Raw genomic sequence first — 27,153 nt, 5'->3', positions numbered from 1 at the left:
ACAATCTGTCGAAGTAGTATTGACTTTTTGCATCTCAAATTAAACTCAAAGCCTCTACTCCCAAAAAAACTGGTGCGGCTTCATCTCAGATGACTTCGCTCCTCATGTCCTTGCGCACCCTTCTCCTTATCTAAATAAAGCGAGGATGTTCCTGCCGTGTTCCAGATAAATAAAATAAAAAAAGCAGATGCGCGGACTGAGAGAAAACGCCAACCATTATCTCCTCCGATGTTTATAATAAAAAACGTTTTACTGCGAATACTGCAGCAATCATGTCCCAAGAAATAATGTCTTGATAAATAAAATCCTCGCCCAGGTTCAGTTCATGTCAGATTCGTATAGGTCCTTCACCATATATGGTCCATCCAACTCATAGCCCATCTTCCTGTAGTAGTTCCTGGTTCCTACACCTGTAAAACACAGAAGAGAAGTGTTCAGTAAATGAAAACTACAGAAATGAAATAGCCGTTACACACAGTTCATGTCACTGAACAGTTTTTCAAGCTGAAAGTAACCAGATCACGACATATGTATATCTGTATTGGTGTATATGGCTAATAAGTAAGACATTTTTAAAAATTTTGTCATTTAGTTTCAGTGTCAGAAATCATTCTCTACCTCCAAAAAGTCCTAGTGTGCTTTATGTACTGTATAGTGCCCTCAAATATTCCCACAATGTAAACAAAGAGCATCTGCGACAATGCACTATTTCATGTCTTAACCACTGCTCACATCAGCCTCTGACTTGTAATCATCAGGAATAAGAAAAGCTTCAGTATCTCCCATTTGGTGAAAAGACAAAGTGTCAACAAACCTTCAGCAACATGTTTGCAAAGCCCTCAATCGATGGCAGTTGATGTACATATAAATAAAATAAGCTACTAACGGTAATACAATTGATTCAGCTGGTATAAATGGAGCCATACAGTTGTTTGTTATCTGCTTTCTCTTGTTGTTGGTTTTTTATACCGTGATAACAACGCAGACAGGCTGACCATGCAGATGTATTGTGCAATTGTTCTCAAGAGGAGCTTTTCCTATTTCTGTCGACACTGCGTGAATGTGAATGCAGCACACATCTGTCAGTGACGTCGCAAGATGGTTATGGTTCATCGGTGTCCGACATCTCAATTCACAGCTCACTTTACAGTAAACTACTGAGTGTCTGTAATAGAGTAGAGAGAGAACGATGGAGTCACTTCTTACTGGCTTTAATAGTTGACATCACCCAAAACTTGGCTTCTGTCCACCAGCTCTATTCGTTATAGAATTGATTTTAAGATTTTAACGATCACTTTTAAAGCACGCCTGGGTCTGGCTCCAAGCTATATAACAGAAAATGTTGACCACATACGAGCCAGCCTGCAGCGTTAGATCCTCGGGTGGGGCCCTGAAATTTAAAAGGTGTCCGGCCCCTTGGCTTTGAAGTGACCTGCCTGAGGAAATAAGGCTCACACAATCTGTAACTTCTTTTAAATCACTTCTAAAAACTAATTTCTACAGACTTGCTTTTATGTGATGCTGTTTGTTATTGACTTTTTTATCTTTTAATCTTTTTTTTTTTTATCAACTCCTTATTGTGTTTCATTGTCTTTATTGCCTTGTTAATGTCTGCCTTGTTACTGCTCTCTGTGTTGCACTGTCTTTGCTTTGTCTGTCAAAGCACTTTAAGGTAAAGGTGCTATGGACATAAAGGTTTTCAACTTTAAAACGTCTTTTTCACCACATATCTTAGTCACAAATCTGTAATACCAAATTCAACGGATCATTATCAAAAATGTAATCAATAATTAAAAATCCAGCATCGATCAGACTCCTCGAATAACTTTAGAAAACAACGAAGAAACATTTTGATACTGCAAAAACATTCTTGAATGACTTAAAGACATCCAAGTGTTGAAAACAGATATCCAAAAGCATCCTGTAGTGTCTAATATAAAGTGGAAATGTTTCGACTTGCACTTAACGTGTAGTTTCGCATGCTGATGACAACTGCACACATGTGACGCAGTATTTCTGTAGTTATCATATCGTTTAAGTCATGATATGGCTTAATTAGATGTTTGTTTTTGGACGCCTGAGGAGGGGATAAATGAAGCATTCCTGCACCGCTTTAAAATCCCACCTGAGATAACAGCCAATTTGCAGGAGCCGTGTTCATCTCTGGCAATTCTCTCTGCTTCCTCCATCAGCATCATACCAAAGCCCTAATCAAGCAGGAGAGAAAGGAACAGATAAAGAGATTTACTTCTTAAAAATCAGTCATTTCAAATCAGTCGGAGGTCTTAGAGAAAAGCAATCTGATTCACAGCAGGTGGGGAAATCAAAAGTGTTTGTGTGTGTAATTTATACGTCAGCATAACCACCTGATGCTGGAACTTGCTGGGGTCTCGGCTGCTGACCGGGACGACGCTGCCGTAAACGTGCAGCTCGCGGACGATGGAGACGGCGCCTTTCAGCTCCGGACGGAAGGACTGAGGGGAGCAGCGGCGCAGACGCAGCAGGCCGATCAGGATGTCCTGTTTGGGATCCTCGTAGGAGAGGAAGGTCTCCCAGCCGCCGTTGGCCACGTAGTCCCGCCGCACCAGCTCAACCTGAACACACACACACACACACACCTCTGTTTCATCTATTGATTTCTAACTCTGTGAAAGTGACTGTGCTTCATTGTCAGGATGCTGCCTGTTTACCTGGTAGGGTCTGACTTTGTGGTGGATCTCCTGGATGCCCACCTCTCTGGTTCTCACGTCTCGACACTGCATACAGAGAAAGATTCAAATGGGTCAAACAAGTTTAGAAACCAGAAATCTTGGGACAAATCGAATATTTTTGAAATAGGAAACTATCAAGCATGCAGTATCCATTTCTTGCTTCATTTCAGATAGTTATAATGAAGTTAAATCAAACATTTATATTTATTATATTATATTAATTGAACTTATGAATGAAGCATTAAGAGAAAATGATTTTATCTCATTGATTTGAGCTTCACTGTTGGTTGACTAAAGTTACTGATAATAATAACACTGCATTTCCTCCTGCTGCTGCTGCTTCACATGACCTCAATTAGCTAAACAGCTGCTTCATTGTGAAGCAGTTACAGGAAATATAATGTATGTGTCCCCACGGTTAGGGCTGAAGGCAAACATTCATCAAAAATGCATCTACAAAACAAGACAGGGGTCATTTTATGCCTTTTTTTTAACAGTGGTTGGGTAAATATTGCAGGGAGTAATAGGACAAGAGGGAGCAGCTACAGAGAGCTGTTAGATGAAGAGCTGCAGGCGACACACTGCACACCTCCAACTTGTCAGCAAGGTTATAAATTCAACGGTGTCCTGCTGTTGTGTGGAAAACTACTCGCGATGTATGCAGCATGAAGTCAGATGGCGGTTGCTCATAACACGCTAGAAAGAAGGGGCTTCTTTATTAAAAACATAATGAGTTTGTTTGGTTGCTCTGCGAACAGATACACCAGCTGCTCCTCTGTATTTCTGATAAAGTAGCTGTTTGAAGAGTGTTTGCTGTTGTATTAAAGTGCATTTGCTGTTACCGCTAGAAACCACAGGTGTCAACAAATCAACCAAGGCTGAAATTTTAAGGATTAGGAAATTGACTTGGGAAAAAAAAAAAGAAAGAAAGAAAAGTGATTTAATTTGAACACAATGAAGACGGGTTCCGCTCCGCTAGTTTATCAACATGTACAGTGAGTGGCATTAAGCTGCAAGCCGGATGGAGAGGTTTGGAAAAGTCAGTGGGAAACTGGGTCAAAGTTTGAATAAATTTAAAAAATCGGCGTAGCATAAAAGCATAAAAAGTTTGGTGGAAATGTGGTGCAATATGTGACATCATATACGTCACATCTCTGAGGTGGTTGCCACAACTCTCTCGTGACGTCCTTGATAATAAACGAGTGCTAAATGTTATAAATAATGAAAGACAAAATAGAGCCAAGAAAAAACTGGCAGAGGAGCTAAAAGAGCAGATCCTGACACTGATGTTTTTAAGGTTTTTATTTTAACCTGAAAGTACATAATAGATCTGTAATAGCAGCTTACAGGTGGCTCTTTACCCCATAGGTGTTTTCTGATGAAGGACTTTTTAACCTGAGTCTTTTTTAATGGAAGTTGGCAAGGGGTCTTCTGCCTCATGTGCTGTGCTGGCGAGTCCGACAGGTGCACCCTGACCTGATGTTTTCAGGCTGGATGAACTTTGAGAGGTTCAACATTAACTGAAGTCGTCATCTACTTTTACCTCCCCGAGAGACATTCAAAAGCTTGGGAGCGTGGGCGCTTCAATTCTATGCTCCATCAGGTCTAAACTACACTTGGCAAGGTTTCTTTTTAATTTGTCATCTTGCTCTACCACAGCAGTGTATGCAAATTATTAGGACAGTCAGCATCCATCTGTTGGCTGCTGCCACAACCAGAGTTCAATGGTAACTGTTCGGTGTCCCGGCTCAAAAAGCCTATTAAGCCTCTTTATTCAAAAGAAGCTGACAGAGTCTTTTAGTTTAATATGAGAGGTCTTTGAGTCTCACCTCAGTGCCCATGTCCTTCATCCTGGCCAGAGCCAACTCCCTCAGGTTGCCGTGCTCCACTCCGGAGCTCACCAGCGGCATGGGGATGTCCCTGATGAGCAGTATGACAGCAGGAGGAAAGAAAAGAGGGAGACAATTGAGAAATGAAATAATGGAAGAATAACTTTTTTTATTACAGAGACAACCACAATAGTATACACCAAATCAATGAAGCACAAATTATCTGTGTGTATCTGGCAAGCAGGTAGCTACCAATCTAAACCTGGATTCTTTCTAATGGCCAGCAGGAAGCAACTCAAAAAGAAGTCTAATTGTATAGAAGTCTGAGAAAATGACCTTACTTCTCACTTGGTCTATTACCTCAGTTAATACCTTCATAATGAGTTTATGGTCTCAATTGCTAGTTTAAAGTCTTCTTCAATACAGCATGGTGTTCATTTTGTGAAACGATGGTCTCATTTAGAGTAAAATAAACATTATAGATTCACAGAGTGCACTATCTTTCAGTGTGCTTTCAGTTCATGAAAGTTAATTATAACATTTTAGTCACCTAAAAGTCTTGTTCAGCATGTGGTTGTATTAAAAGACCCCTTTAAGTAGTCGGATTTTCAGTTTTTCCTACTTTTTGCTACTAACAATTACCATTGGCATCATCAAAGTTAACCATAGACTGTAAATGTACTGTGCTAACCCTAGGATAGCTCCACCCTCTTATCCAAATATGGTCACTTCTGGCTCCAAAAATCCAAGATGGCAACAGTCAAATCGACAGACTCAAGGCTTAAAAACAGCACTTCATGTCATATCACGGTGACTATGTCCACATAGTATTTTTCACAGTTTATACTATCTGGTCAATTATTTATTTTATCAGTATTGGGGAGTGGCAGGGAGATGGGCAACAGGGTAAGAGACAGGTGAGTCTACTATCAATCAACACATGGCAGACATCAAATCTACTAAAAGTCTACAAGTCTTGTAATAATAATGTAATGAAGCAATAATTTTCAAAATGACCACCAGCACACTTCTTAAAAGGCCTACATTTAGTGATTGAGAACATAATGACTTGGTGAATGAAAATATTGACCTAGTATTTCAGGATAGTAGTTGATGCTTTTTCAATGGGAGTTAGTTGGAGCCAGCATCTAGCACATTACACTTTAAGGTACTTCCGCATTGGCTTCAGCCTCAAACACACCTTGAACACAAGCCACATAGCGCCTCGGATTTGGTTGTTAATTCTCAAGGCGTTCAGCACTCTGAGCGACCAGTTGAGATGATACAAATGAGAGGACATTTGTATCAATGTTTATAACAAATATATTGAGCTATATTGGAGCTTTAAACAACAAACTGTTTATATCCAACCCCTCAGCTCCAACCATTTCACTTTTACAACACTTTATGATCATGCTTCACCTTATTTAACAGTTATTCTACTTTATGTGTGTGTGCTTAAGTGTGTGTTTAAGCAGAGTGAATGGAAACAGTTTTCATTTATGAGAGACAGCGAATTTGTTGTTCAATGTTCACATACAATGACAACAAAAAGGCAATCCTTCATTACCTCTGCACTCGGTACACTCGTGTCCAGGGCGGTACCAGTGCCAGGATTCGGGCTACCAGGTCGACCAGGGCGCTGGGTGTGTAGCTCTTATACCGACCGGTCTTCCACAGCTCATATAGACCCGTACCTCGGATCACCAGAGTTGGGTACAGCTTCAAACCATCAGGCCTAAATGCTGGGTTCTCAAAAAATTCCTGCAAAAAGAAAAAGAAACAATAGAGATTCCTGTTAAGCATTGAAGACGTGCAGCTCTGATCACATCAGACAGCATTTATTTGCATTCATGCTTTGTCTGAGAATGTTAGGTCTACTCTAAGTGGTTTCAAAGAACCAGAGGAAAAAGACTGTAAGAATACTTCTTCCACTTCACAATCTTCTCTACTTGAATTCTGTTTTCTGCGATCAAAACTGAAAAGCTGAACACTTCTTTTACACCATTACAGTCTCTATAAAATAGTGAGTGAATTCAATGTATTATGTTGAACTCTCACAATAGAAAAAATGACTAAACCATCAGTCACTAAAACATGAATCATCCCACATCATAGTTTCAGCCAAATATGTTTGAAACAGCTTGGAAAAAATCAGAGACAGGTATAAACCTCTTTTTTCCCAGGTTTATTGTTATGAAGTCATTTGAGAAAAGCAGGCATAAAACTAAGTGTTCCTTTTTTTCTCCTCCTAGTCATTGCTGTAATAATTGATTTATATGCCATTATTTGTTTTTTCCACCACTTATTGCTGTATCATTTATCTGTGTTCGTTATCAGACCCTCTTAAAATTGAGAAAGAGAAAACAATATAGAAAAGGAAAACTGACAGTGGTTCTTGAAAATTCCCCCAGAGACTGAATGCTTTCATCTGCCTATTTAACTCTCTGACCAAACAGCGGCAAAGAAAAGTATCTCAACGCTACATAATAAAAAAAAAGGTCCATTTGCAAAGCCACTGATTCCTGCACCCAACTTCGAGAGCAGACATTCATCATATAAATCAGATATCAAAGAGGACAGCGCAGCAGGGGCTCAGCTATTCAATTGAAGCAGATGAATGTGTTGCTGTCCGGTTTAGTGCAGTGAAGGGAAACTGTGTGATTTCCAGTCATTCTCCTCCCCCTCCGCACGGACTGTCAAGATCAGAACCGTGAAGATGTCGGATCGAGGCACATTCTCCAAAATAGGCCACATTATCAGTATCTCATAATCTCCCTCTCTCTCTCTTTCTGTCGTCACAGCTCATAATCACACGAAGACATGTCCTGCATGGTCATGAACTTAACCTAAAGCGATGGTGGAGGGAGGGAAGGTTTAATGTAACTAATAACAATGCGGCAAAACCACAAAGAAGAAGAGTCTAGAGACTATTTTGGGGTCCTGCTACCTGCTAGCATTCTGGCCATTCGCCTATTGCAGCTCCTGTTGGTTGGTGGAGAGGAACCCTGTTAAGGATGCCTCCCCCGGGACAGAGAGCATCTGTACACCAGAGATAAGTGAGAGAGGATCTCGGGTTGGGAGGAAGTTGTAATCGAATTTCATTATCAGGACAACCATGATGGACGCAAGGAGGATGCAAAGTTCTCCTGCTGCTGCTGCTGCTGCTCCCCGCCTACAGCGACTGTGTGTGACATCAGGCGTTCAACAGGATCACGACAATATACACAAGTAACAGGAGATAGCTGATAATGTAGCATGTTTGAACGAATGATGCAAATAAAAAGGGAAAGAAAATTCGAGATCCCTGCTTGGCTTGCCTGCTGGCTACCAGTGTTGGAGAGCTCCGCGCTTAAGAAGGCCTGAATTGAATTATTATTATCACCAATTTTCATGGAGGTTCTTTTATAGTTAAGCAAACATCCTTTCACTGAAACCACAGCTGCTGTTTGCATCATTTTTGAAGCATTAGACGTATAAAGCAAATGTAAAAATCTGTGAGCTGGAATTTCTAGTCATGCTGCCCATTCATCATCTCTCTCTGCTTTAAAAGGCAAAAATAAACACATTTCAACCGGAAGACTTCATCCGTGTAATTTAAAAAAAAAAAGCAAAATGGTGATTTATATAAAAACTGGTGAAGTTCAAACACCAATCAGAGAAGAGAATACATCATTTCATAATGGGATCCATCTATTAATGAACCTCCTAGATACAGACTTCTCCTAATGAAGCTGGTGTGACACATGATGTTAGATAATGATTGGTAATAAAAAGGTAATGATGCCCACTGGAAACATATAGCAAAAACAGACTATATATAAAGAGCTATACAATCCACATTAAAACATTAAAATACAAATAATTGATTTGTGGTAATTGCTTTTATTAATTTATGTTCATCATATTCAATATATTGTTTATTTCTGATTATTGTGGTCGTGTCACCTTCATTAGGAGAGGTCTGTATGCTGGGTAGTTCATTCACACATGGATCCTATAATGCAATTATGTGTTATCTTTGCTGATTGGTGTCTGAACCTCACCTGCTTTTATATAAATTGCCATTTCTGCTGTTTTAATTACACTGATGAAGGTTTCTAGCTAAAACATGTTGGTTTTAAAATAAATAAGAAGACTACTGATCTGTAAGTGAAAGGGCTCTGTTCATTTTGTTCAGTAACATTTGGTACAACCTAAAAAGCTCAGCTGTTTTAGGGTAACAAAACATGGCCTGAAATGCCTTGGGATCCCCCAGGAGGAGCTGATGAGCGTTGCTGGGGAGAGGGATGTCTGAGTTTCATTGCTTTGCCTAATGCCACCCTGACACGGCCGCGGATAAGCAGCAGAAAATGGATAGATGGATGTTTTAGGGTATAAATTAGAAAAACTAAATTTGTGACCTGTTTTTAAAAGATTTCATCTTCAGGGGGGAACCAATGAGCTTGGAGCAGAGAGCAACAGACAGTCTTTACATGGATTTAGTTGATAATAAGAAAAATATAGAATATTGCAAGACTTATCTGTTAAAGACTTGGAGCCAGAGGGTTGTAAGTAGTTTCGGGCAAACCAAAGCCAAACAATTATTATGATAATTATTCATATACAAACCACATTTCTGCCCAAAATGCAAGTTGCATCCTTTTGGCACCAATATTAAAAACTCAGTAATCCAGGATTAAAGTGTCCACTTAATTGTTTTGAATATAAATGTGTCCAAATGCCGCCCTGAAGTTCAAAACCTCCTGAGGCAAATTCGTGATATTGGGCTTTATAAATAAAATTGACTTGACCTTTACCCGCTTCTTCTACCTTTTACTGTTATTTTACACTACCTCCACATTTAACTACGGCCTTGAATGTCTTTGAACGTGGATGGTCCTTTGTCTGAGGGGGGTTGGCAGTAAATTTTATGGATCCCTGGAAATATCCAGGGATGCTAAGTTTGGATCCTGGAGTGAAGATGTTTTAAGACCTACATATTTTTCCCGCCCTCGCCAGTGGGAAGCATGTCATGGAAGATTAGATAGGATGTGGAGGAGCGAAGGGGAGCCACGCACTAGCTGTATAATCTGGAAATGTCAGTGCAATAAGAGGGGAAGGGGAGAGAGAGAGAGAGGGAGGCTGATACGACAGAGGAGATGGATGAAGTGACAGGAGAGATGAGACGAAGAGAGACTGTCAAGGAGAAGAGAAAGTAGATGTGAAAAGTTACGATTGGAAAAGGAGAGAGAGAGAGAGGATACAGATAAAGTGAATGATAATGGAGAGGAGAGTGAGACAAACACCGGAGAAAGGACAGAGAAAATATTGAGAAAAAGACACAGAGATGGACTTAAGTGACTCCGAGGGCCAAATACACATTTATTGTGCTTCCTCCCACTGTGCCGACCTGCTGCTGCCCTCCATATTACCATCAAATACATACACACACATACACACACACACATATATATATATATATATATACATATATAGAGAGATAATAGAACAAATCTGCTGGAAGTAACAGGCTCTTTTCTACAACTTAAATATCTCTATGTGAAAACTGAAGCACTCACAGCTGCTGATGGTTTGATTGGATGTGCCGTGAATGCCATCATCAAAAATAGCTTTTATAATACTGAAATAGTGCTTTCATACTATTGTAAGTGACACTAATGTAAGGATACGTCAGTATTGAGAAGAGCTTTTTTAGTGTGTTGTTTTTTAAAATGATCCTTTTAACTTATGTAATGCGTCTTTGAGTACTTTGAGAAGTGCTCTATAAATAAAATGTGTTATTAGTTTGCTTTTGTCATGTGTTTATGTGAGAAAATACTATCTGACAATATCGTATCAATTTTTTAAAATTCTCAAATATTACCATTGTTATTTCCCTAAAAAAAAATCCACTATTATTCAGACCAGTGTAAAAACAGCTGGACTCAATTTAATTGTTCTTTCCATATTTTTCTGCCTCTGTTATCAACAAACTGAACAAGCGTAAAATAGAGATTCAAAGTACTACTTAGCACTGCAGATGATCACAATTATCCAACAAAATGAAATACAGAAGTAAATGAGAAAAAGCTGTGTGTGATTAGTTGATTAGATATAGTGAATCTCCCCCCACGGATTAATAAAGGTTTATTTTATAGTGACATTTCAAAATCAACGATCACAGAGAAAGTAAAAGGAAACAGAAAGCGGTCTTCTTAAATTAATAGTTTTCGGGGGGAAAAAAGGCTATTCACTTTCTTTAGATGAGAATAACTAAAGCCAAATAAAGCTAATTAGCTTAGCATAGCATGAAGACTGGAACCAGTAAGTAAAACAAACAACCAACTAGCAATTCTAAAGCTCACTAATTAATTAACATGTTAATCTTATTTGTTTAATCTATACCAAAAAAAAGGTGGGAAATGTTTTTTGTTTTTTTTCAATCGTAGACAGAGCTAGCTAACTGTTTCCCTCTGTTTCCCTGTCTTTAAAGGACCAGTGTGTAGGATTTAGTGACATCTAGTGGTGAAGTTACAGATTGCAATCAACTGAATACCTTCCTGATGGGATTATAGGATAATACATATAGGACATACTTGTGAATGCTATACTCCATTTTTGCTAAGTTAAATTTACAGCCACACAGCTCATAACCCAGTTAGCATCATCATTTTCATTTGTCCACATTAAAACCTGACCAAATCTGGACCGAGGACCACAAATAAGAGACAAACCCCCCATTTTTAAAATGTATTGAACATTTCATTAAGTCAGTTTCTCTGAGCAGGACAAAGTTTCCACATTACATCTGAATGCTGCATCTCTTTTTGTTATCTTCTTGTTTTGTTTGTACTGTAGCTCATTACAGAAGAAGGAAAACCAAACTACTACACTGAGTCACAAGACAGACACAGCAATAATAAAATAATAATAAAATTGTTAGTGTTGCTCAGTGCTGAGACATTGAGTGACACATTTTAAGAGCCACAGGGGTTGCGTCAAGAGTCTCACCTGCCACCAATTAGTTATATCTCTTCTTTTCTGTCATTGCTGTGTTTTTAATCACTTCATTTCTGCTTTAACAATGTAAAAAAATTAATAAATAAATGAACTAAACAAGCTGACATTATGCAGTCTCAAACTGAGTCTTCATTTACATCCTACAGTCATGCTTGTTGGGAAGGAGCCCCCCCCCCCCCCCGCCTGAGACTGCACAATCATATTATAGCTGTGTTTCCAATCAGAGCTGTACAGAGAGCCGTTGAGAGACATCTGACAGGATTTTCCATCGAGTCACATCACAGTTGGGACTGTGAGTTGACTGTCGCAGCTTTTTCCGTCGCTATTTTAGGACGCTACTGTACACGTAGGACTTTGTTACTGTAACACTGTGTTATCAGTAGTGATGACGCACACTGACGCAAAGCACAATAAGTAGCTGTAAGATTGCTATTGTCACAAACAATTATGATGATTTGGAGCATCACTTTACTGCTTTTATTTTTAGTCTGCAGTTTTTACTCATTTGTTTTTTCTGTCTCAGTTTAAGAAACTTTTTCATCCTGAAACTTACAAACTATCCTAAGAATAATATCTATCTAGAGTTTTATATTGTTTTGCCATAAAAAAAGGACCTCAAGCTCCAACTGAACTAACCAGTGATGATTTGGTTGCCCTTTATGCTAGAATAGATGCACATTTGCATGCTAAACTTGAGTGGAATATAATTATCTGCAGACTCTCAATGATTGACAGTTGCCGCTAAAGGTGACAGTCCAATTAACCTCTTATGTCACCTCAAAACAAAACAAATCTTTGAGTGAGAGGGGCGTCCTGGTGATTGAGTGGTTATGCTTCGTACTGAGTAAAAACTGCACTTTTATTCCCGACACGGACATTTACTGCATATTATACCACTTTCTCTCTCTCTCCCTCCCCCATCTTTCTTGTCTGAGTCTACACTCTCAAAGTGCAAAAGAAAGGCAAGATTCGCCCACAGAATGTGCTCTTATACCAGTAGCTGTCCGTGGTGTAAAAGGAAGAGTCCTGAGCTGCCTCTGAAGGGAATAACATGGTGTCCATTAAGACTTCCTATAAGACTTGAGGCAGGCAAACCAAGATTAGATGAAGGCAATCATTTCATCTAAAAATGAATAAATCTGTGTAATTAATCAAAATTAAGTTTATGAATGTGCCTTTGATTAGCATTTTACAAATAACTCTTCTTTTATAAACACCAGTTTACGTGAGGGAAGTGGTGTAGTTTGGCATTGTTTATATATCTGGACTCTGATATTGTACATCAGCCGTCATGAGAAAGTGCAGCAAACAGCACACACTGCAAAAGTGAATTCCACCATTCATCAAACTACACAGAAACCGTAATAAATAATTACTATCTATAAAAAACGCTGTGCATCTTGATAGATGTTGTTTCTGTCCTGTATTTAAATTGTATTGTAATATACATTTTCATCCACCAGAACCAAATGACTCTGGACAGCTTTAATTAAACCTATGATCATGACTTTAGGTTTACTGTCGGTGTATTATACCAATAAAGTTACTTTGTCTACTATTTAGGAGCATGATGGAAATGTTAAGCCAAACTTTATTACTTTATTCTCTGAGGTTAAGTTATTTTAGGATTAACATTTTTTCAACATTCATATCAATATATTATGATCAATCACTTACCTGGAAGTAGTTACCTTGTGTGACCCTGATCCAACTTACTATTACAACTTTGTATTAGTTTTTCATTTTTGTTGCTTCTCCTTATGTTGCCCTTGGTCTACACTTTTTCGGTCTAATTATCAGCTTGTCAATCAACTGTGAAGCACTTTGAACTACATTAACCTGTATGAAAGGTGCTATATTAATAAAGTTTGATTGAGTGATTGATACTACAAATTATTACGAACTATGCTGCGATGCCCCTGTGGGTTTGTGTGGGTGTGGTTAACTTCCCTTTCCCTTGCAGGTGAGGTTTGGGCCCGGTGCCCTGTAGTATATCTGTAACTCCTTTTCCCTTTCCAAGTTAGGTTGTGTGAGAGCTCCGACCTTTGCTAACCTTCTCCCCTTTGTTTCCTCTCTCAGGTCTCGTCCTTGGTTTGCAGTTATGCTGTTTGGTTGTAGTTATTTTTGATTTCCGCACCTTACAACACCCTCACACATACATCCATTTTCACTCATCCATCGCATACATTACTGATGTCACTAATGTTCACACTCCATAATTTCCTCTAATTTGGCATAACTTTAATTTGGTTTAGTTGAATTAAATAAATATATATTTTGTTAACTAATCGCCATGGTGTGTCTTCCATTTTTGTTGTGGCCACTTGAGCCAGGTCATAACAATGCCAACACTGTAGGACAGCTGTGCAGTCTTATAAATGTAAAGCTGCAACATTTACAAGCCTCTTGAAATGTATTAATGAATTCAGCCAAAAACTAATTTTAAGTAACTAAATCGTGTAAATGCTTACAATAAACTGCTCCACATCCCGCTCCATGCCCACGTTGGGCAGGTCTGGCATCATATGGGCCACAACTTTGAATCCGGCGTCTTTTGCTAGATGGAAAGACTCACACACGGCTCGCACTGTGTGACCCCTGTAAAACACACAAATGCACAAACACACATAATTTATACACCATCAGACCTGCTGCTATCACACCGTGTCTGGTTTACTATCTGCGTCCGTCCATCCTCGCTGATCTACTGACCTGTTGGTGTCTCGGGCCACGTCTTCAAACACGCTCTGGACTCCTATCTCCAGCCGGGTGCAGCCGTAGCCCAGCATGTCGCTGAGGTGTCGCTTCAGGCAGTAATCAGGCCGCGTCTCGATGGTGATTCCTACGCATTTGGTGTTGCTGCGCTCCGAGTACCTGCAGCAGGAAACCGTCTCAGTCAAGTTTTATTGATGTTATTTTTGATCATAAAAAGCTTATAGCGTTTATCTTATAACATCTTTTTATGTTTCAATATAATATGTTTTTTTTTTTATTTGACAATTTAATATCAGAGAGTATGTTGAAGGGCACTGTATGAATAAAACATACTGCTGGGATCATTTAGCAACATCAATTTACTTGCTGCCAGTATGCATGGCTCATTATTCAGACAGTTAACATGGACCTCACATTAAGGACACAGTAATGCAATAAAAAACACTAACGACAGCAAAAAAAAAAAAAATGTCTGCAAAGCAAATAACGTTAAATGAGATATTAATGAGAATTTACTTTGTGTCAAAAGCAAGTGAAGTATTTCATTAATTATTTAGTAATTTACACGTCTTGATTGTTAAGGGATACAGAGTAAGTCTCAAAACACAAAAGGTATTATTTTATTATATTTAGAGGTTAATATTAGTTCCTCGGTTTCCACACAGGGTAACAACAACTAAAGCTACTATAATCAATATTTATATGATAACAATGGATCAAAGGACTGTAATGAGAAAGGTGCCTCCTGTAGTGATGAACCCACAGATCTCTCTCATTAACCAGCAGCAGCAGTCAGCTGTCGTAAGCAAAATGCTCTAAATGGCCTCTGTAAGCAGCAGATATGGACACTGGAGCATTTAACAGCTAAACAGCCAAATATTTTTCCTTAGGAGACGATGGAGGACCGAAGCTAAGCTAATAGAAATGTGAATATAGGACTTCACATTCTTCAGGTGGACAGAAATATGACAAATCAGTGCTGATGTTGCTCAACATCTGCTTGATAATAGTTTGCCAACACATAGCTTCATGAGTTGAAAATGTCAATAAAGCTTACAGCTTGTTTTAACCTAATTTTCAACCAGATTTCAGAATAAAGTAAAATGAAATGATGGTTCAGAACTCTAACAAAGTTCATAAATGGGTAACAATGTTACCTACTTGTTGATTGAATTACTTTTTCAGACATACAGAATAAAAATACTCAGAAAAAAACAGAATCTACGAAAACCTACTTAACTGAAGAGGCTGAAAAAGAAAAGTATATTTGCACTGGAGGCTTCAAGTTTCCGCTACAAATAGGACCACGACTGGCTTCCAAAATGGTTCTGATATCACAATGTAATATGTACGATAAAACTCAGGTTCAAGGTGAGACATTTTCTCATGTGAAACCAGCCTTCAAATGTCAAACTGGTTATACATCATTCTATTATATCAAATAATGGTTGCTTGTTATTTTCCTTTTTCATTGCTTGGTACAACTAATCACTCAATGAGTTTTAATCACCCGCTGTGTGACCGAGGTTCATGAAAAACTGTTGCAAAGCAGCAGCTCTGCTGATTGGAAGAAAGTGTCCAGAGGTGACGCAGTACGGTGCCTTGCCATTCTTTAAATGCAATCTCGAGACAAGATTTTTTTCAGGAGATTCATTAAGTCTGAATCTGCGACTTCCAAACTTATTTGAGTCACTGATCGAAATCACAAAAACAACACAATTGACCTAACAGACACGTCTCATCTCTGCACACCAGCCAGCTGTCTTTTTCTCCACTCCAGCTGCTCCAATGACCATTAGCTGCCCGCATGCCAGCTCATGTTCCTTCTTATTCTGTATCTGCTGGCAATAAATGTCCATCTTTTACAGTCTGCTGGCTGATTTACACCAATTACAGGAGTTTATGCTCCAGAGAGAATGATCAGATTGTATGAAATGAATCAATAAAAAGTCTATTATCTCAGACGATTATCTCGAGGTATCTCGCTGCTGTGATCAGATCAAGAGCAGCATGAGCACAGCGAGAACCAGAGACGTGAGCATCATACGTGCACACGCTTTCTACCGACACAAACAAACACACACACTCTGAGGCAGAGATAAGGGCTGTCCCCGGTTCAAACCAAGAGCCTCCTCCTTCTCAAACTGAGCAGCCACCACAATTACTACAATCACAGCATCTTAACGAAGGTTGCTGATAGCAGAGCAGGGCAAATACGGCCAAACTCACACCTACGAGTTCACTCACACACACACACACACACACACAAAATGACGAGCACGTACACACACACAAACTGGCCCCATGGGTCTTATCAGACTTTAGGGAAGTAAATAGCCAAACAAACAGCTTCAGTCCTGTGAAAAAAGCCATTATTTGGTCCAATTGTGTGTATGACGTCTTCACCCTTTCAACAAATGGGTATTTCTACTCTGACTTTTAATCTTCTCCAATTCATCTATAAAACTTACTACTCATCCATACTGAGCAGACGTGCATCCAATTGCATTCAAAGCGAGCCTAACTCAGTCAGGGAAGAAATCAATAGAAGTGAAGAAGACTTAGAGAGACAGCCCTCTCTTATTTTCCTCCCAAATTCTCAATGGCAGCTTAATCTGTGACAGACTGAGGCAGTCATCACAGCTCAGCTTCCTATAGGATGTTTGCAGTTTTAGTTGGAGAGGTTTGGGGGTAAAAATGGAGATGGGGTCAGGTAATTGTAAAGGATAATAAAAATGTGGTACCATACTTTCCATTAATATTGAATAATACACAAAAAATGTTGTGCAATGAGGAGGGTGTATAGGGGAAAAATGTGGATGTAGACATAAACACAGGCTTCCACAGTAAAGCCTAATAATTCAATCTTGCTCCTTATTTTTTATTACAAGTTGATCTAAGTGAGTATGAGGGTATTTTTTATTTCTCTCCTGACAGAGGTAGAATTTATCCAGCTGTAAGGGAAGAGCTCTAACGGTAGAATAGCTCCCTCTGGTGTAGTAAAGGGTTAAATATTCTCAAATGTTCAGCTCCACATGTAACATTTTTTAGGCTTATTGCATGTGGGAAATATTTCATGTGGAAGATAAAACTAAATAAATAAATGAACACCAGTATACTGCCAAAATGATCCATTAACTTTGCATTTGTGAGACAGAAACTACACTCACTGCTACAATAAACTAGGAACTTTAGTGTTTTTTGGTTGTTTTACCATTGTTGTGTTATATTTTATTGTGTCTGTTTTCCATTTGTTTTGTGAGGGTTTGTTTTGGGACCCCATTGAAAACAAAATGATAGATCTCAAGGGTTTTATCCTGATATAATGAATTCCTGACATGTAGTTTCAGTGGTTTGTAAAAGGAAACGAGGTGGAAACATATTCACTCATAATTATCCTGAGTGTTAAGAGTATATATGCAGGATTTAAAACCTAAAAAACAACTTTTAGACAAAAGTAATCCCTCTCAATCATCACTCACGACCCACTAGAAGAGTGTGGTGGTGTATTTATCTACAGAGACTCTCCGCCTGTATTTTTTCTAACTATTTTGCTATGTCTGAAACACTTCTGAGCATCAACCTTTGGGCAGTGGGTGTGTAGCCCCCGGCCAATAACTGCACACAGGTGCGAGGTGGGGACTCTTAGCGTAACTGCCAGGTTACATCGCTGTGTCCATCTCTTTCTTCTGCTCTATGTCTGTGTGTCTGCTTGACACACACACGCACACGCAGAGCAGAGAGGCCACAGCGACAAGATAAAGTGCTGCATTCAAACAAAATACGACAATGCAGCATCTTCCTGCAGGGTTTGTGTGGAGGTGTGGGCGTGTTTATTTATGCTTTAGAACATGACGGCCATGAAACAATCAGAAAATAATGTTTTATTTATCTGATTCACTGCTTTGTTCTCCCTACTGTTGCTCCCTCTCTTCATTCACTCTCTCTCTCTCTAAATGTTGTATTGACAAACTACAACCAACAAATCCTGCATATTATACCTTTAAATGTTTGAATGAAAATGAGGCACATAGAATGGAAGTTGAGATGGTTTTAGTACCTGACGGCTTCCTCCACGTTATTGGATGTGTGTCCGGACAAAGCATCGTGTAGGTTCCTGATGAAGTAGTCTCTGTATTCTGTGGCAAGAGCCATGAAGGTGCCGCCCATCACGATGAACTCCACCTTGTCCACGCTGTGACCCAACTGCTTCAGCTGCAGATCACACAGAGGACAAACAAGATTTAATACAAATGGTAATGTACAGTTCTGTAAAATTGAGACATTTTATTGGCGGTCATTGGATATATAGTGAAGTGCAGTGAAGTGCACTAACTTAATGTTCTCTATAATAATACTTATTACCCCTCATCATCATCATATCCAGCAAAATAAATTGGAATTATACTAGAAGCAGAGATTGCACATAAAATAAAAATTGAACAGTTAAAACTCTGAAAAAGATGAGAACTGTGGGGAATTGAGATTCAAACAGCACAAATTTTACATAAACTGTTTTAATGAATGGCTTTTCTCTGCTGCATTAGACTAATGTGGCAATAAATTTAAATAATGGCATAACTGGGGTCAGGTCTTGGCAGGCGGGTAAAGCCATTGCACTCATTACTGTACACTGAATATATTATCAGTGGTCATGATTTATGAACGTATGTAAGCAAAGGCTTTAACTGCACAAAGGCTGTTGTGGGGAAATAGCGTTTTAGCAACATGTACATCTTGAATCAATATAAAATAAGACAATTGAATTCTTGGTAATGCCAAGCAATGCCTTAATGAACTGAGGGGGCATTAAGAAGACATAAGATGGGTGTAGACACAGCAGGGCAACACTGACCTGCTCAACCCGATGTCTGGTCTGAAGGTAGGGGTCGTATCGTGCTCGGATGGCTCTCATAGAAGTTGGCTGAAGATAGAAAAACAGAGATGTTAAAAACTGGTATGTTAAAGGAAAGTTTAACCCAAAACACAATTTCTTTGAGTTGTAAAAAGTCAAATGCTACAATGACAGTAAATAATAGGTCAAAGTTGTGGATAAAGTGACAGTAATCAGGGTGAATCTACAGTGAAGTAAGAACATTTCCAAAGACAATGTAAACCAGAATACATGAGTTGTTAGGAATAACATTATCTTACCTCATAGCCAGTATAAGACTGCGTGGAGTACTCAAAGTCTGAGTCTGGCCCTCCAGGACAGTATCTGACAGAATTAAGATTGATTTAAGACTTGCATGGAATAAAATATAATACAAATATCTTAAAACCAAAATCCTTCTGAAGAGTCAAAGCCACCTTTTTGACTTGTACCTCTGTAAATATGACACATAAATTAACATATTTTAATAAACAGAGAACAAGATCAAGCAAACCTAAAAAAAAACAGTGTAATGTCAGCAATGAGAAAACATGTGTTACTTACACACAGATGTTGCCTGTGAAGGTGATGTGTGGACATCTATGTGGTTTGCACATCACAGCCACCACTGCAATCTGCGAAAAAAGCACTGAATAATTTAACTGTTCCTCTATTCTGTAGAAGTCACATTTAAGCAAAAAGTCATAATAAGATATGTGACAAAGATTTCTAAAAAAGTATAAAAGACTTCTATAGGCTCCTACTTTCACACTTTCTTTAATATAATCTGTCCAAAAACAATCTCTGCAGCCACTGTCACTTTCAGTCTTGTGTAGTGTTCATGCCTTTATTCACAAATAATGAAAAAAACAAAGTAGAGCTGAGAAAACATTCAACCTTTAACATCCGATAGTAGCTCAGGTAAGACAACCTTTACATTTGACAATAACATCTGATCCTCTTGTATGTTTATTAATCAAGAATATGGTGGAGACTAAAATTCCCACTGCCTACAGGGCACAGACATTTGATTTTTAACACCAGATGAATGAGTGAGTAAAGATCATGCTACCTTTTGGTTTGCAATTTCAATCAAACAACTGAACACGAGGGCTACGTACCCCGCTGGCTGTGCGGATCGGTTTAGCCTTTAGTTTGGGCACCAGAGCGCGACGGTATTGTGGTGGAACAGCAGCGATGATATCCACCAAACGAGGCTGAGATTCAAGTCCATATTTAGCTGAAGTCTTAGTCTTCACTCTGTTTGAAAAGACATAAGAGTCGTGAGTCATTTGACAGCTTGGAAAAGTAAAAGGTGGAGTAAAGAATGGAGATGATTTTCAAGAATTATGTTGTTGTTGTTTGTGTTATGAAATGTACACTGTATAATGTATACAAGGAGAATACTTACTTGTTTAGATTGATGTCTTTTCCCTCCTCATGAGCGTCAACCAGCTGCTTGATGACATCAGCAATGGTCATCATCATCAGCTCGGCTCGGCTGAGGTCACCTAAAAACAGCAACAATCAATAAAGTGTTAATAGATTTACTGTAATGTTATGGGATGAAAAACTGCCTCACAATTTCTGGTACTTCAATGTAGAAATATGGTATTATATGATGAAATTGCAGTTATATCCAGTGTTGGAGAGTTAGATGTAAGGGCATTACATAATTTAATTACAGAATAAGTGTAACTGTTATCCGTTAAGGTAACTGAGAAAAAATGTAAAATTAAATTACAGTAACTTATGAAAATGTTTTTTGTTACTGAATACATATATTGCTGTTTTTAATTCTACGAAATACATTTTTGTAAATATTTTGTGAAAAAAATAATGACGTGGGTTTAAATGGTGTCATAGTACCAATTAAGCCCATTTCAAACTTTTGACTTTTTAAATAAAATATAATTTTTTTTTATATTCCAAAATGTACATGAAATAATGAATACATTTTCAAATGAGAGATAAATGTTGCTTTATAAGAAATGATCTCCCTTGTAAATCATGTCAGTATCCATGAAAAACACCTGAACTTAGACTTTGGTACTTAATGGGTACACTTACCCTAACAGCTGAGGACATTCATTACAAAATTAGGAATGTAATCAAATGTAATAAGTTACATTAGTTTGATAAAGCCATTGAAACAGTTACATTACTTATTACACTTTAAATAGGGAAACTAGTAATCTGTAACCTTTTAAATTTCCAAAACATCCTTCCCAACCCTGGATACATGGCATTAGAAAAGATGGATTTACAACTAGTTAGCAATCAATAAGGTTATTAGCTGTACATTAAAGGCTTTACTATAGTCTCCAACCAGCAATATCTCCCTTTAAAATGTTTAAAACATGAGTTATAACTAGAGTTACATCACTGTCAGATTACAAGACGCATGCTTGCATTTAGCATTAGCAAAAAGCTACAGCCAGCCTGTCAAATTCAGACACATTTAAGACATTTTTAAACACTTTGTCACAAACTCACTCGATTTCTTTGGCTTCCCCATGTCTTCCACTGAGTATGGTTTCTTAATATAAAAAGATATCTATCTGTCAGAGGGCGTACATCTGTTTTTTTCTAGTCTAGACGGCTGATAGCAGACAGTAAACAACCTCACGTTGCCACCATACGCGGATCCGGGTGTTATGACACAAACTGTTCCCGTGTTAGAGTGTGTCCCCCTCCTTTTCTCCACATAACATCCCTTCCAGTTAACTTCTGAGGTGCTTAACCTTAACCCCTACCACCTAAGCATAACCATAGTTTAACTCTAATGTGGATTAAGTGCTATAAGAAACCCATTTTTAACAGCAGGGGTCATTTAATTGAGGGGTGACGAAATTCGACGCAACACCTGCAGTTGAAACTGTCGTAAAACGGCGTAAACCAGCCTCCCCTTATATTTAAACTAACAACCGAGTATTAAAGCTGCCAATCTAAATTAAAATAAATGCACAATTCACTTTATATTATAAGCAAACGATGCTTTATTTGTTTTATTATTATGTTGTTTTTTGGAAGGAAAAAGTGCAGACTTGTAATGCATGTGGCTCCGCTTAGAGGCGCTGGATCACCTCTCTGGAGGTATTTTGGAGAGCTGAGCAGCACTAGAGGCGCAGCTGGGAACTTCCAGGCTTCACTTTACTAAATCTCACGGCAAATCCCTTTAGCTGTGCCGAGCTGACATGGCTTGACTGATCTCTCTTTGAGGTTAGGGGGAAGTTTCAGGAAATGCAACAGGTGGAAGAGCCTTGGAGAATGAACTGAACGCGCTGTTGTGAGTGGTGTGAGTGTTGTGTGTGTGTGTGTTTAAATGACTTAATAAATAGAAAAAGCAGGGGACACTTATCAGCTGTCAACATGTGAACATATTTGACCCCTTCTCTGTGTGTTTGCTCCTGTTTGCTCCTGTTTTCCAGCTCTCGTTAGCGTCCTGCTAGCTGCTGCTGTGCGTACTTGAAGGTGCCTGAAGGAGTCGGACTGCTGCGCACTGTTTCACACGGTTAGTACTGTCCTCTCACTAATATCGCTTATATTTCAGCTGGTTTTGGCTTTATAGTCGCTCGTACAAGCTGAAGGGAGTCGAGTTTAAGTGGGAATATTGTCACAACAAGCAGCAGTCAGTAGGTTACTGTGTTTTTACCTATGGAGAGATTGCATATTTGCTTATATTTAGTCAAGTCTACTTCTAGGAGGGAATATATGTATATAAGTGTGTATAAATATATATGCTCACATTACTAGATACACCTATACAATCTAATGCAATTCAATACATCAGCTCTGCCATGAATTTCACTTTTATGTGAAGTTTATAAGTTAAATTATAGGTTCATGTATAAGTTTAGATGTGTTTCTAGTGTTTTTGTCCATGCAGAATATTTTTAAAAAAAACCCATCTCTGAATATAATGTAGCTCAGCACAACAACACCACCAACTGTGACCTACATGCTAAAACATAACACAATTGATTTATGCCTCTATGACAGCGTCAAAAACCTGGCTGAGCTGGTGTATTGGATAACATTAGATTGTACCAGAGTATATATGAGGCAACTTATGCAGCGGTACCCCTTTATTAGCTACACCTGCATAATATATACACCTGTACTACATATATGAGTGTATATATAAGCCTATATGCTCATATTCATATGTAGGCATATATAAGCCTATACGGTTTTATATGAATATGGTATATGATTAAATTTGTGTCCATTCATTTATTTGCCACAGGTCAGGTGGCACCATTGTTGACAACAACCTGAGGTTTATAATGTTCAGTTTTTGTTGACACACTCAGGAGTGTGTTAATTAAATTATAAGTTCTCTGTAAATTTGTGTCCAGGCTGAATATTAAAAAACATCTCTGAATGTAATGCAGCCCAGTACAACAACCACCACCAACTATGACGAGATGCCAAAACAGATAATTGATTTATCCCTTTATGACAGCATCTTGAAAGCAATGTTTATGGCTGAGCTGGTGTATTGGATTACATCAGATTGTACAGGTGTGTAATAAAGTGGCCACTGAGTCTATATGAGGCAACTTAGGCAGGTTATTAGGTAAACCTGCACAAAAATACATAAATACCTTTACTATATATATGAGGAATATAGGCTTATATACACTCATATTCATATATAGGCCTATATAAGCAAGGTATATGACTGTATATGAGTATGGTATATGGTTGAATTTGTGTCCATTCATTTGTTTGCCACAGGTCAGGTGGCACCATGGATGAAAACAACCTGAGTGAGTCCAATGTGAAGGTGGCTGTTCGTGTACGGCCGATGAACAGGAGAGGTGAGACTTATGTCACTCAAACCTTGTGACAAGACAGTCACTTTCTGCCGTTATGAGTCGGACCGTACGGCTGCTCATTAGTCTGGGTTTTATGACTCAAACAACTCTGTCCAGCTCCAAAGGGATTTATAAACTCTTATAGACACCATATCTGTGTGTGTGTTTGTGTGTGTGTGTCTGTGTGTCTGTGTGAAGCCAGGGATAATTTGTTGTTTTCGACTCAACAATAGAGCCTTCATTCGTCGGAGTCAGTGTTTTCTCCGTGCTCTGAAAAAGGTCTATGTTACTGTTCTTTGGAAAAGGTTTGTCAGGAGTGCTGTGAGAGTGGAAAAACATCGTAGGGACAGTGACATCACATCACGACAGAAATGGGACTATTTAATGCACCCACAGTGACACGTTTCATGCACCGTCACTCATCTGAATACCACTGATAACAGCTGAGGACTGAAATGACAGCTGGCAGATTTTTGTGTGTCAAAACAGTATCAACTTTCTTTATAAAAAATGTCCTTTTAATTTCATAAAATCACCTTTCACTTTGGACTTCTGCAGTGCTTTACAAACTTGTCTTTTTAACCTTGAAAAGTCTTACCACACATGTTGCCCTTGTTCCTGTTCTGACGGGAAGTTCCAGGGCTGTTCCCAACTTTTTTTTTTAAAAACCCTCCCACGTAGGAATGAGGAAGAGAAGGTGTGACCCTGCTTTTCCTTACTGTCAGCTCAGGGATTAGTGAACGGGTCGTAATGTTTGCACAGGCAGGTCCTGCATGAATCATCATTGATAAAACTATTTCCTGCCTCTCCGTGTTGGGCTGCTTGCGTTATGATCACGAGGAACTGGCTCACACTCACACACACACACACACACACACACACACACACACACACACACACACACACACACACACTGTATGCCACCTGTTATACTGTGATGTGAGCTGTCAGTGTCTACAGTGGAACATTATCATGATCAATCCCTTTTATGCTTTATTGCAGTTATAGCCCTTTTACAAAAGCTATGTAATTCACTGCACATTTCACTTCTTGTTAAAAAGCTCATGAACTGTTACATAAGTATTTTTCATGCAGCTAATTTAACTGTCAAAAATGCATAATCTGCTTTTTATCTCCTTGATTTTGTCCAGAAAAAGAGCTGAAGACAAAATGTGTGGTGGAAATGGAAGGAAACCAGACAGTTTTGCATCCAGCCATCACCGGCATGAACAAAGGAGATCCCCGGTAAGCAATAAAGAGTTGAACACACTAGTTTATCACCTTATCTCCCGTTAAATGCAAAACCATTCAATGTTTGTTTTTGCACACTGTGGGCCTCAGCCACATTATTTGTTTGGCTTTTATCTGTTTTACATGAAGCATTTTAACAGGTTGGAGTGAAATCTCTTTCAAAATAATAACATTGGAGGTTTATACAGGACTCATGCTGTTTGTTAGGTGTTGCCCTAGAGCTGCAGCTCACCCACCCTTTTTCCATTAGTGGCCCTTTAAATAATGTGTCATGCATATAATTATGCTCAGCCTACATGTGGCTTCAAGACATCAGATATTCATACATGTTAGGATCAGAGTGGTGTGTATACTTTTCCAATAGCAAAGAAAGTCCAAAACTATAGAAGCAACTTAAACAACTTTCATAATCAAGAGGGCTGGGTTTAGAAAAAAAAGGGAAAAAAGCAAATCAGTCTTCATTTAATTTTTATATATCTGATATCAATTCATAAAATCTGAGCTCAGTATTTTAACATATGCCTCATCCATACATCAGCCTTTATGCTCAGCACTCTCTTCAGTGGAACAGCTCCCGCCATGTTCAATGAGATCTGTCCACAATATCACGTCAAGCTTTATGAGTCAATCAACAGTTAAGTGTATGTTTTCCTTAGGTATTAGTGATGTTTGCATTACAGTAGGTTTGTGTGTAGCCACATTTAACCAGCTGTTTGGTGATTTGATTTAAAATCCTGCACCTGCTTACCTGGTCTTTCAATAATCACTGACTGTTGAGTCTGTAGAGCTGCACTGTATTGTATTGACTGATGTGGTGTGTTCATATTAAATAAAAAGTGTATTAATGTAGATGCTTTTGGGTCAATTTGTAATGTAATCATTAATATATTTAATTATGGACCAGGTAGAGGGATCCTTGTACAATTTACAGCATCAGTTCTCTGAGAATCACTTTCATATCTAAGCAAATTTTGTATCATAACTGAAATATCCCTAACCGAATCGATATTGAATCAAATCAAGTAGAATTAAGAAATCAGAATCGAGACCCAGCCCTAACAAACAAAGCTTCAGACCATCAAAAATCATAAATAAACATATACAATATACAGTACTGAAGAAATCAGGATAAATACTAATTAAATAATTCACCTTACCTTCTTTTTAAGGCTTTTGAAACAAACTTAAACACATCACTTCCATACCAATTTTTGATCATCTGTGCACCAGGATATTTCAGAGTTTTGATGAGCTATTTAATGATAAGATTAACCCTTAAAACGTCCAAAAGAAAATAGGACTCAGTTTCTATTTCACCCAAATCACAATCTCAGTTTTCCTCTTTCACAAACTTCAGTGATCAGAGAAAGAATCCAAGCTCTCAACTGCAGATGTTTGGCTTCTTTATAAAAAAATATAACAATATAAAATTCAGGGTCAAACTTTTGTTTATTGTATGTGTAATTTGTGTGATGCTCCCTTTTCAGACTGTTTCATTTGAGTAACTTTAACAGGCCTGAAGAAGTGAAATGATCCTGTAATTTGAGCATAAATGGACAGTTGAGATCTCTGGAGAAGCTAGTTGTTTGTTTTTTTCTTTGGCAAACAGAACATAGTTTGTTTAGCAGAAATAAACATATTTTTCTTATCTTATTCTCCATCATGTTTAGGCCCCTTAGAGGAGTCTCGACACTCTCGATGGCAAGCAGTGCCTTGAAGTGCATTGGGTTGACTTTTAATTGGCTATGAGCAATAAGATGGATTATTTAAGTCAAAACTCAGCCAAATCAGTTTTTAGTGATAATGATTTTGCTCACAGAATGATGATTATTAGTGAAATACTGTATATTAAGTGCAGAAATGAGCTGATATCCCTCTAAAATCCCATTTGAAGAGTGTACACACACACACACACACACACACACACAGTATTTACAGTAAAGGAGTTT

At 38.5% G+C, this 27,153-nt stretch overlaps 2 protein-coding genes across 5 annotated transcripts in view; one reads left to right on the top strand and one right to left on the bottom strand.

Moving 5' to 3' along the window:
* Window positions 1-294: 294 nt before the first annotated feature.
* Window positions 295-21,763, bottom strand: elp3 (elongator acetyltransferase complex subunit 3). Its single transcript, XM_062437689.1, has 15 exons — window positions 21,627-21,763; window positions 20,542-20,641; window positions 20,252-20,390; window positions 19,695-19,765; window positions 19,412-19,475; window positions 19,113-19,181; window positions 18,318-18,472; window positions 14,255-14,416; window positions 14,014-14,140; window positions 6,111-6,304; window positions 4,541-4,631; window positions 2,691-2,756; window positions 2,367-2,594; window positions 2,126-2,207; window positions 295-410 (listed from the first exon to the last, which is right to left on the bottom strand). Exons 1-15 carry the CDS (start codon window positions 21,646-21,648, stop codon window positions 319-321), a joined length of 1,662 nt encoding a protein of 553 aa, XP_062293673.1. The 5' UTR covers window positions 21,649-21,763; the 3' UTR covers window positions 295-318.
* Window positions 21,764-22,360: 597 nt separating this feature from the next.
* The window catches only part of LOC133997951 (kinesin-like protein KIF13B), a 39,461-nt gene continuing 34,668 nt past the window's right edge, over window positions 22,361-27,153 (top strand). For 2 of the 4 annotated variants that reach the window (XM_062437688.1, XM_062437684.1), the window contains exons 1-4: window positions 22,401-22,419; window positions 22,562-22,644; window positions 23,874-23,956; window positions 25,105-25,198. In XM_062437688.1, the coding sequence (XP_062293672.1) occupies window positions 23,887-23,956; window positions 25,105-25,198 (164 nt within the window). In that variant the 5' untranslated portion in view covers window positions 22,401-22,419; window positions 22,562-22,644; window positions 23,874-23,886. The other 2 variants (XM_062437685.1, XM_062437687.1) reach the window with 2 other exon arrangements.

The sequence above is a fragment of the Scomber scombrus genome, chromosome 17 (assembly GCF_963691925.1).
Source record: "Scomber scombrus chromosome 17, fScoSco1.1, whole genome shotgun sequence".
NCBI lineage: Eukaryota > Metazoa > Chordata > Actinopteri > Scombriformes > Scombridae > Scomber > Scomber scombrus.
This window is presented reverse-complemented; position numbering and strand designations above follow the sequence as displayed.

Coding starts and splice junctions, on each gene's coding strand:
- elp3 (XM_062437689.1), bottom strand. CDS start 21,648: ATGGGGAAGCCAAAGAAATCGA. Junction 14,417..18,317: donor AACGTGGAGGAAGCCGTCAG/GTACTAAAACCA, acceptor TTCCTGCTGCAG/GTACTCGGAGCGCAGCAACA. Junction 4,632..6,110: donor CGAGTGTACCGAGTGCAGAG/GTAATGAAGGAT, acceptor ACTGCTCATCAG/GGACATCCCCATGCCGCTGG.